General features: G+C 39.0%; 1 protein-coding gene across 1 annotated transcript; it reads right to left on the reverse strand.

Annotated features, from left to right (window-relative positions):
* Positions 1 to 1,281: 1,281 nt before the first annotated feature.
* On the reverse strand, positions 1,282 to 1,704 carry LOC125865166 (histone H2B.3-like). The gene has a single exon (XM_049545354.1). It carries the CDS (start codon positions 1,702 to 1,704, stop codon positions 1,282 to 1,284), a length of 423 nt encoding a protein of 140 aa, XP_049401311.1.
* Positions 1,705 to 11,033: the final 9,329 nt, after the last annotated feature.

The following is an 11,033-nucleotide window of genomic DNA, read 5'->3' on the forward strand; positions in this document are numbered from 1 at the left end:
CTAAGTTACTTGCAAATGTTTTATGAAACTTTTCTTATGTTTCAAGATGCATTGACCATGTTCATGATTTACGATTCTTCTCAAATGATTTTACTATGTTTTAGCTTTGTCATGCATATCATGTTTTCAATTATGTCCCCTTAGATCAGGTTTTATGTTTTATTGAATTCCCCTCATACTTAGTACATTTCATGTACTAATACATATTTGTGACTATATTGTTGCTCTAATGTAGGGCTTGACGATTGGCTAGTTGATCATCTTAAGAATTTGAAGACTTGGTGAGTCCTCATACTTCGAGGACAATATTCCTTTATTACCTACTTATGTTTTTATGTTTCAGATATTGTACTTTGTGTACAGGTTACGTCCCCACTACTCCTTTTTTATGTAATAGATGGCTTGTCTAGACTTTGATGTATTTCCACTTTTATGTCAAACTCTTTATTTCTTATGAGATTTCTTATTTTTATCTATAATGTTGAATATATGTATGTCAAGGGTCTTGTGTAGGGACTTTTGGGGTCATATACACGATGTCAGGTCTAGGGTGTACTTTGGGTAATGACATGTGCAACCCTAACTTTGTCCATGCTCAGAGTATTCTAGTTGTGCTAGTCTTTCGAGTTATGATTATGGGACTTGTTGAAGGTTTTAGAATCAATGGACTTCTAGCAGTTGGAGACGGAAACGACTCATACTCGGGGGCCAATATTTTGACCCACTTGGCCTTGGTGATGACCCTATCCATCTTTGGATTCTTCATTTAAGCTATTGTTACCGACAAAGGCCCTCTTGAGAACCTATTGGATCACCTTGACAAGCCTATTGTTAACAATGCTTGGGTTTACACCACTAAGTTTGTTCCCGAATCGTAAGATGATTTATGTTTCAGTTCTTTGAAAGTACTACTTTTATGTAACTGAAATATTAAAAATGAAAATATGTTGTAGATGAAAATCATTACGAGTTTAGTTTTTTTTCTTTCATGAAAGTAACCTTTTGTACAATCAACTTGTTTATACGAAGATATAGATGTTGCTTTCGATAATAAAGCATTTCAAAGCAGTTAGTAAAAAGATTGCAAAAATGAAAGCAGCAACAATAACAAACTACTTGGAATAGAAAAATTAGATATCAAGAGTAACATCAATTTGGTCTCCTCAATTTCTTCTTTTGAACTCATTCAAATCTATCATATATTCAATTTTTCTGGTCTTTACATAATCAAACCTAATCAAATATCATCCAACATAAAATCAATAAAAATCTAACACATCTCTAAGAGTTAGTGAATTTGGCAACCCCCTTAGTACCCTCAGATACAACATGCTTGGCCAATTCACTAGGGAGAACCAATTGGAGAGCACTTTGAATCACCCAAGAAGTGATGGTAGGCTTCTTGTTGTACCTAGCAAACCTAGAAAACTCCTCAACAAGCCTCTCAAAGATATCATTGATGAAGTTGTTCATGATTCCCATAGCCTTGCTTGCAATCTGTATATTTGGATGAACCTGTTTCAGCACCTTGAAGATGTAGATCTTGTAAGTATCGACATAATTCTTTGACCCCTTATTCTTCTTGTCTCTGGTGGCGTCCTTAGGAAGCTTCTTGCCGGACTTTGATTTCTCAACGGCAGTTGCAGGAGCCTTCTCAGTCAACGACTTCTTCTTTGTGGGTTTCTTCTCTTCCTTTGATGCCATTGTAGGGAATAATTCAGAAATTGGGGGGATTTTGGAGTTTGAATGTGTGAAGTGAAAGAGATGCAAAGATTAATTATATAGGAATTAGGGGCTACATATTCATTGGTTAGTTTTAGATGACGAGGATCTTGAAGTTGAATCGTTAGATGTTATAGTCAATCATCGGCATTGAAGGAAAGATGAATTAAATTAAAGTAGATGTCCTTCCTAATAATTATGAAACTTTGGTTTAAAACAATGATTATAATTTCATATTGGATAAATAATAACTTATCAAATTGTGACTAATCATCATAAAAAAGACTCAAGCTCATAATGCTCAATTCAAATGCAAGTTCAAGCTCAATAAAAGTATTCAACTGCCCGCACACCAAGAATGATTCCATGTTCACACAAAATTCATCAACAATTTATAATCTCAGAATCAAACACAACTCTCAAACTCACAAAGATGAACACATACATGACTCTACCCATATGCTTTCCCTTATTTGCCAATCGACATTATTTTCAGCTCACTCAAGATCACAAAGGTCTTTCATGACTTGTAACGCGGCCGAGTGCAAAGGTATGGTCATTTTGGTTTAGTGACTTCTACCTTCATGAAGTATGGCTTGCAAATCACTTTTTCTCCTTCTCTTTCACATTCTATGATGTTCACAATCCACCCTATTATTCATTTAAGCACAACTCATTAGATACCCCCTTTTTTGGTTCCTTTCACACACTTTATTTCACAAACTCTTCTTTTTTCAATATTTTATTTTCTTTCTTTTCATTTTTTTATATGGAGGGGTTCCATCTTTTTATCATGATTTATCAAAGGGGGATTTTTCACATTTATTGATTTCCCTTATTTTTCACCACACCCCCAACTTAGGTTTTTTGCCTATGTTGGCTATTCAAATGAACCAATACTTCATGAAGGTTATAGGTGATGGGACAAAGTGGTCAAAGTTGATCAAGTTTCTTCTAAAGAAAAGGATAGGCTCAAATGGGGCAAAACAAGGTTCACACTTCTCACAAGGTGGCCACAAAGAGGTATAATGTCAAGTTTCGATTCACTCTTAACAAATTTGTGCCTAAGATCATTTCAATTGCTTGCTTCAATCAATCCGTTGGACTAATGGGGAATGTTCTAGGCGTCATCTAGCACACTATTCAAAACAACCTCACCACACATGGAATTCAACACAATTATCAAATAAGACTCAACAATTCTTAAGCTAGCGTGCAATGATCATCACAAGAGATCGACTCAATCGACCGACTAGTCATAATTAGATGCTAGGAGTTCACATATAACCTATGTAACTCAGTTTGCCTCATCGTAGCCACACATTCATATCGTTCAATTGAAAGCACTATTCAAGTCATCGGTATTGACCATAACTGACACTCAAAAATGCAAGAGGACACCTGCAATCAAATACAAAAGAGGTGGCCTTTTTTTAAAATTGGTTCAAAACCATTTGCAATTCAAAACAAAGGACAAACAGAATATATCAAAACCATATATATATATATAAACACAAAATACGATCTAACATTAAAACAACAATGGCAAACATCCACAAAAATAGCCCAAAAGAGGTAGGTATAAAAATACCTCACCCAGCCAAACTAATCTAGCAGTTGTCCTCAAATGCAAAGAAATAATAAAAACAATCTAAAAAGTAACAGAAATGGAGTAAAAAGAATCATCCTGCCAGGCTAAGCCTGGGGTGAAGTCTGTATCTCCGTAACTCCATATGTTTGGGCATCAGTGCCTGGCTCAGCAATATCCTTGGCTCTACTAGAGCCCACCATAGACATCTCTCTCAAAGAAGCCCATATAATTATCTCCACTATGGCTCCCGCAAGATCTCACAAATCTTCATACACTGTATCTTCTCTAAAACTGAGCTCCTCCTCAGGAGTATCTGTCGCAGACTCCATGGGAGTGTCCTCTCTATCAACATCTTCGGTCATAGGAGCTGGAGAAATATCTGTACTAGCAGGAACATCTTCTCTCAGAATCTCGGGGATCTCAATTGTGCCGAATAACATCGACAAATCTGTGCACTTCAGTTCGTCCAAATCCTTGCGCATCCCAACAACATCTTTCTTCAAGGCTGTCAAAGCAACAGAATCACCTCGGCCCTACTCACAAGCCTCAACACGCACCGTAAGGGTATCCAATGCCATTCTGTGGCCATCAATCAACTCCCGATGGTCTCTCATGTTAGCCCTAATAGGAGCTGAAGCAACAACAATTGTCTGCTCTATCATCCTACGCACAACGACCTCTACCCGGGAGGCACACACTTTAGCAAAATGAGCCAGATGGCCCATCTTATACAACATAGCCTAGGTGATAGGGGTCGGGAGGCACCAGCAGCAACAGAAGAAATGGGAGGGGGTGCGAAAGTAGAACTGAGAGTAGAAGAAGAAGGACCAGAGGTACATGTAGGCTCATTGGACTGAAGGGTTAGTATGGCCTCAGTCGACAATATGTCAACATCAACTACCGGGGACGTATCTATCGGTGTAGCCCTCATCATGTCGGCCTTATCCCTCAACTACTCAGCCTCAATCCGCTAGATGTTAGTTGAGGAGATGGGTGTCACCTCCACATCTGTCTTTTCAACTATGGGAACACGGACCCGTTTGCACAGGTCTAACTTTTCTTGGCCATCTCTTGCTCAATGAGCAGACCCAAATTCAACCTTTATCGATCTATAATAGAGCCTAGATAGGCAACCTTTTGATATCGGAGGATCGACTCATTCTATGAAGGCATGATGATGCTGCTAATGAACCTGAACCTGTATCGAGCAATCACGTTTAGGTCTTTATTCTCAATCTGTGCACCTGCCTCAATCCACCTCGAAGTCGTATCAGAAATGAGAGGTGCCAACCAATACTTTAGATCATCTAGGGTCTTCTTCTTGAACAAGTCAATGTAGTCATGCATGAAGTTTCGTGAAAAACCGAGTACCTCATTGATTTCCCTGCTGCTACACTTTACTTTCTTCCCTCGAACCACTATGAAGTCAACAGGCTTGAAGGCAGTTGCCTTCTTATTTCCTTTTGGCACCAACTTCCCATATGCCGAATAAAACTCCCGGACCCAAGTAGAAATGTAAGGGCCTCAAGGTTTAGTAAAAAGCTCAAATCTATGGATCTTTAGGGTGTTCCACACCTCAGGATACCTGTCTACCACACCATCGGTAGACAAATGCTTTTCTTTAAAGATGGTCCTCAAACCATAGGCCTTTAGTCTATTGAGTGACTGGGGAGGAGGACCCTGGACTGGTGGGGCCTGTACCACTGCCTGATCTGGAACTGGAGGTAGAGGTAGAGGTGTAGGAGGTACCGGGATCCTAGATGGATCATTCATAGACTTGAAATATAGATCTACTCTACTAGCCTGAAGGAGCTGGTCGTCCTCTGGTACAAATAAGGAGGCTGTGGAACTGTCCTCGAAATGGCCCTCACCGTCAGACGTAGTGAGGTACGTAGCATAGACACCTTCACTATCGGAACTTCCCTCCATATGTGTGGGTTGTACAAGGCCCTTGACCTTTCCCTTTCCCTTTCCCCCTCTTGGAGGAAGTTTGGTAGTTGGGACCCGAGAAGCAGCAGCCTTTTCATTTTTCACTATTCCTCGTGCTCGCTTTCGAGTCGGTTGATTCCTCCCTAGAACTTTAGGTCTAGCAATTTCTGCAACTGAAAAAGCACACGTTAGATCCAATTCAAAAAAAAAATTAAAATAGGAAAAACTGCACGAAAAGACTCGCTGAACCCATTTGGCGAGCCAAGTCAGGCTCGCCAAAAGGTCCAAAGTAAAATCACTCAAAAATAATCATAGGTCGGTGATGACCAGGGCCAATCGGTGGATCGCCACTCGACGAACTAAAAGTAGCTTGCCGAATGTTACAGAACAATTTCATAAAATAGGGTGCAGAAGGGCGATCAGAAGGTGCTTTCGGCGAGTCACTGAGTGAACTCGGTGAGCTCAGGAATATCGCCAAAAGTTACAGAACTCAAACCAACTAAATAGAGAATTAAAAATGTGATCTAAGAGATTTTCGGTGAATCGCCGAGCCACTTTGTGATCTCAACCCAGCTCGTCGAGTAGTCCAATATGCTAGATTTGTACCCCCGACCTTTAAAATCTAACCCGCAGCCTATGAAAACAAAATTAAACTATTGTTCTATGCACTTCAACAGAGACCCATAATACTCATTCCCACGGGGTACTCAGACTTCCCCTGATTTGGCCAAAATTGGCCAATTGACATCTTTTGCCCTTAAAGAATGACGTCAACCGCTCTATTATTGGGCAAAATCCTAAAATTAGCACAATTCAAGGTTACTCAGACTTTACCCCATTAAACCCACGACAAATTTAGCACAAACCAACAATTTTAACATGCTTAGACATGAGAATTCACGATTTAAGGCCAATTAATCACGATTTAAACTAAATACGGGCAAAAAAAACACCAAACGATCAACAAATCAACACTAGGAATAGATAACAACCACAAAATGATCATGCATTCGATTTCAGCCAAATGTAAAGCGGGGTTCAGAAAACCAGCCTTATATGCCAAAAGTTTGAAACGCTAGGCAAGCAAAGAATCCAAAAATCCCCCCCCCCGAGTCGTAAGTCCCACACAAAAAAAGTAAGACAATGGAGTACGAAAGCAAATAAAAGCAGTTCTGAAAGTTTGGAAGTAGAAAAGTATGAAAATGAAGAGCTTCAGAATTTAAAATGGTTTGGCCTTTACAGACTCTTCAGTTCGTATGCCAGTCGGCGACCACAACATACTTCAACGACCTACTCGGCGATTCACCAAGTGGTACTTTAGCTCACCGAGTTTTACAGAACTCCTAGCAAGCTAGGTGGTTCTAATGGCGATCCAAGTCGGGCTCACTGACCTTTTGGCGAGTCGCCGACTGGACCTTTGTCTCGTCAGCTACCATTTTCCCAAAACTTCAACCTTTCAACCTTCACATTCAATACCCATTATTCAAAATACAATGATAAAATCATAAAAGCTTGGGTTTCCTCTAAAGAAATGCCTTATTTAATGTCGTGACACGACGTGGATACGCTTTCAAGGGTCATTTTTTGGGTTGGCCAAGGTATCACCTGTTAGACCCCCTTTTGTCCTTAGGCTTAAATTGATGAAATTTGACCCCTTTGCATTTCCAGTTGTTTGATGGACACTGAGTGACAGGTGACCGTTTGATAGAGCGTGGATTTATCCTCTTTCATTTCTTTTAGAACCTTTTCTGACCCTTCCACTTTATTGAGAATGCGTCTAAGCATGTATTCCATGTTAAAGTTCTCCGGGTCTGCCATTTTCTCCTTTGGCTTTTGACGCTCATGGGGTGGAACATATTCTTCCTTGTCTCCATCTCGTTCCTTCTAATTAGTCCTTTGGTCACGCTATTTTCTGTCACGGTCTCTCCATCCATCATCCCTTTCTCTATTCCAACCTGGATTCTCACCCGACCTAGATAGCTCAGATAGAAACCTCCTCCTTGATTTGCAAGAAAAGTCACTTCTTCATTATAAAGAGCCTCAAAAGTGTGCCTTCTCGAGGATTACTCCACTAACACCAACAATATTCACAGGTCTAAACTTACTACCCATCATATTTTTTGATAAAATATCTAGCTGGGTCATCATTTTTTCCATAATTTGGTCTCTCTCTTGATCCTTTTCGATCTGCTCTTTTGTCATCCTAAAAGTTAGATGAGACACTTGGTCATCCCGAGTGTACCATGCTCTGTTAATCTTGGTCATCCCACAGAGGAGAGTAGATGTTATTTTGAAAGGATGTTGCATTATACCCCCTTGGACAAGTTGATCAGCCATACCTTTGTTCATCAAGTCAAGACTCTGGTAGAAGTGTTGTAATAACACGTTGTTTGGAAGCCGTGAGTCGGACATTGAAGTAACAACTTCTGAAATCTCAGCCACGTCTCATGGATTGGCTCACCCTCTAAGCATTTGAAGCCCTGAATATTATATCTTAATGCGATCATCTTTGATGAAGAAGAAAACGTTACGTAGAACGCCTTACTAAGTTCATAGCAAGTGGTAATGGAGTCCCTCGGTAAATCAGCTAACCATTTGGTAGCTTCCCCCATCAAAGTAAAAGGGAATAACCGGAGACAAATGGATTCTTGTGAGATATTTTTGAATGAGAATGGACCACATACATCCAAAAAGTTCCAAATATTACCATGGGGGTCCTCATAAGCTTGCCCTCCATATAATCCTTTCATTTTCAAGAGTTGCGATATCGTGCTAGTCACGTGGAAGACAACATTCTCCGCAACAAAAGGTAAACGTATAACACCTACGCCACCCAATTAAATTGGGTCATTTTCATCATTCAAATTTATGATGTCATCATGGTGGCCAAGTTAACTACCATTACTTCCAATTACACTCATCTCGTCCTCTATTTAAAAATAGTCAACAACAAAACAAAACAAGGTAAGTCGATTCAACTACAACACAAAAAGATCACAATTTAAACTTTAATAATAGAATCTAAACACCATTCCCAGTAGTGGCACCATTTTTGATAAACACTCAACTACACCTCATCCAATACTAGGTGTAGGCAATCGTAATCTAGTATAAAACCTAATGAAGAGTTAGGGTCGAACCCACAGGGCGCAGTACAAGTTCGAATTTGGTTATGAAGTCTTAAACGTGGTCTAATAAGTTATAGGAATAGAAATTATTGAATACATTTAGATAAATCGAAGGGGTGACACGAATGTTAAATGGGAAAATTGGTTTGTCAATTAACAAATATAGAAATTACAAAAACAGGGGAATCAATAAGTAAAGAGGAATTCTCGGGGATGTGATCGATTATAAGCTAGTTTCTCTAAATGGGTAATTGTAGTTTACTAAAAACTGTTGAATCTCAGTGGGTAGGCTATATAATAGATGTAATAGCTTTCTCTCGAACAACTATTTTGATTCAAGCGAGTTCTCTCAAACCTCGACAAGCTTAACAATATAAACAGATCAATACCTCAATTTATCTACTCTCTCAAGCTAGATAGGTAGAATCGAGTTTAGGATTCACTCTCTCGAGCTGAACCCATAACAACCCAATAACTACAATCATCAATCAAAAACCTTAGTTATAAATCTCTTTCTCAAGCAAGCCCAGAACACTAAGTTAAAATTGCATTTTCAACTACAATTCATAGATTAATACACAACTATCAATTAAACCCACTTCAAATCAACATTTAAATCAGTAAACAACAATACCCCCAAGCTAATTAAAGCAAATAATCACATTATCATAGCCCATAAATTGGGGTTTTAGCCACACATCATAAAAAGGAAAAAATAATTACCAATTAAGTTATACATGAACTGGGTAATGGTTTTCAAATCTCTAGAATACTTCAAATCAACTTAATTCAAAAACCCAATTGAAAATTCCTCAAAACCAAGTCTCAGAAGCTCTAAGTTCTGCAATGGAAAACTCTGAAAAAACTTGATTCAAGACTAGATAGGACTTTCCTCTCACTTTCTGCTTTTCAAATTTCAATTTATAGTTTCCCCAATTTTGGCCTTCAGGACCATTAGGTGAAGTAGGTCGAGCATCGCCGACCATGACGGCGATGCACCCATTGCTCCATTCCATTGCCGACTTGCCTTGGGTTTTTATCCTTAGGGTTCTATGACTTAAGGCAATCAGGATCGAGATCGTTGATCCGTTCAGTGGTATGCCGATTGTCCATTTCCATTGCAAAGTATGTTCTTCCCTAGGGCTAGCATGCTAGAACTTTTGGCGAGCAAAAGAGCCACTCGACGGCTCGCCGAGTGGTCTTGGCGATCACCACAATTACCTTTCTTCAACTTCTTCCGCTTTTTCACTCCTTTTTGTCTGGTATTGCCCTTGCCTTGCTCCTTAGCCTTCATTTCTGTAAATCAACACTTAAACATAAGTTTAGATCATAAATTAGGTATTGAGGACAATAAAACTATGAAACCAAAGCCCTAAACGAATCAAAATCTCAGACTCATCAACAAGCCGAGTGTACCATATAGACATTGGAAGATATGTTGAGAGCTTGTGTGACTGATTTCAATGGTAATTGGGATGATCACTTGCCTTTGATTGAGTTTGCTTTTAATAATGACCATCATTCTAGCATTGAGATACCACCGTTTGAAGTTGTTATGATAGGAGGTGTAGGTCTTCTATCAATTGGTTTCAGGTTGGTGAGGTTTCTTTGATATGGCTTAAGTTGGCGCATGAGAATATGGAAAAGGTTTGACTTATTTGTGAGAAGTTGAAAACTACTCAAATTTAAAAGTCTTATTTTGATGTTAGAAGAAAACAACTAAAATTTAATGTTGATGATTGGATCTACTTAAAAATTTCACCCCTGAAGGTGTCCTGAGGTATGGAAAGAAAGGGAAACTTAATCCCTGATATGTGGGCCCATATTAGATTTTGAGGCATATTGGCAAAGTTGCTTATTAACTTGAGTTTGCTAATGATTTAGCATTGATACATCTGGTATTCCATGACTCTTTGTTGAAGAAGTGTGTTGGAGATTCGACATTTATTGTTCCTTTAGAGGGTTTGGAAGTTAAGGAGAATCTTTCCTATGAAGAGGTTCTGGGTGAGATCTTAGACCGGCAAGTTCGGAAGTTACGAAACTAAAAAGTTTCTTCCGTAAAGGTTCTTTGAAGGAATCAATTAGTTGAGGGTGCTACTTGGAAGGCCAAAAATGATATGATGTCCCAGCATCCTCATCTCTTTCCCTCCGCTCCTACTCTAGCTTGAGATATTAGCTCATTATGGTTCATTCTTTCAGACTTATGTGTTTTGGTCATTCTCATGTTTCCATATAAATGAAAGTTCATGAAAACTTGATTTTATATCTTATGATTTATCTTGGAGTGATTCTCCAAGTTTTATTTGCATTTTGATGAAAAAATATATTCATGTTGCATTGTTAGTTTCTCTCCTACTCTATTCGTGCTATCTTGAGTCTCATTCGAGGACAAATGTTTTGAAGGGGGAGATATTGTAATACCCTTGAAGTTGGAAAGTCTAAAGAAAAAAAAACACTAATTTTTAGGTACTGAAAAGGTTTTTCTAGTCCAACCTACAGACCGTAGGAAGTCCTACAGACAGTAGGCAGTCCTACAGGTCGTACGAAGGAACTCTTAGACCCAAAATTATGTGTTGGAAAATTAAGTTTCTAAAGATTAGACCTATGACTTGAAAGGACGAACGGTAGAAAGTTTGATTGGTCGTAGGACTGACTTGTAGAAT

The sequence above is a fragment of the Solanum stenotomum genome, chromosome 5 (assembly GCF_019186545.1).
Source record: "Solanum stenotomum isolate F172 chromosome 5, ASM1918654v1, whole genome shotgun sequence".
Lineage (NCBI taxonomy): Eukaryota > Viridiplantae > Streptophyta > Magnoliopsida > Solanales > Solanaceae > Solanum > Solanum stenotomum.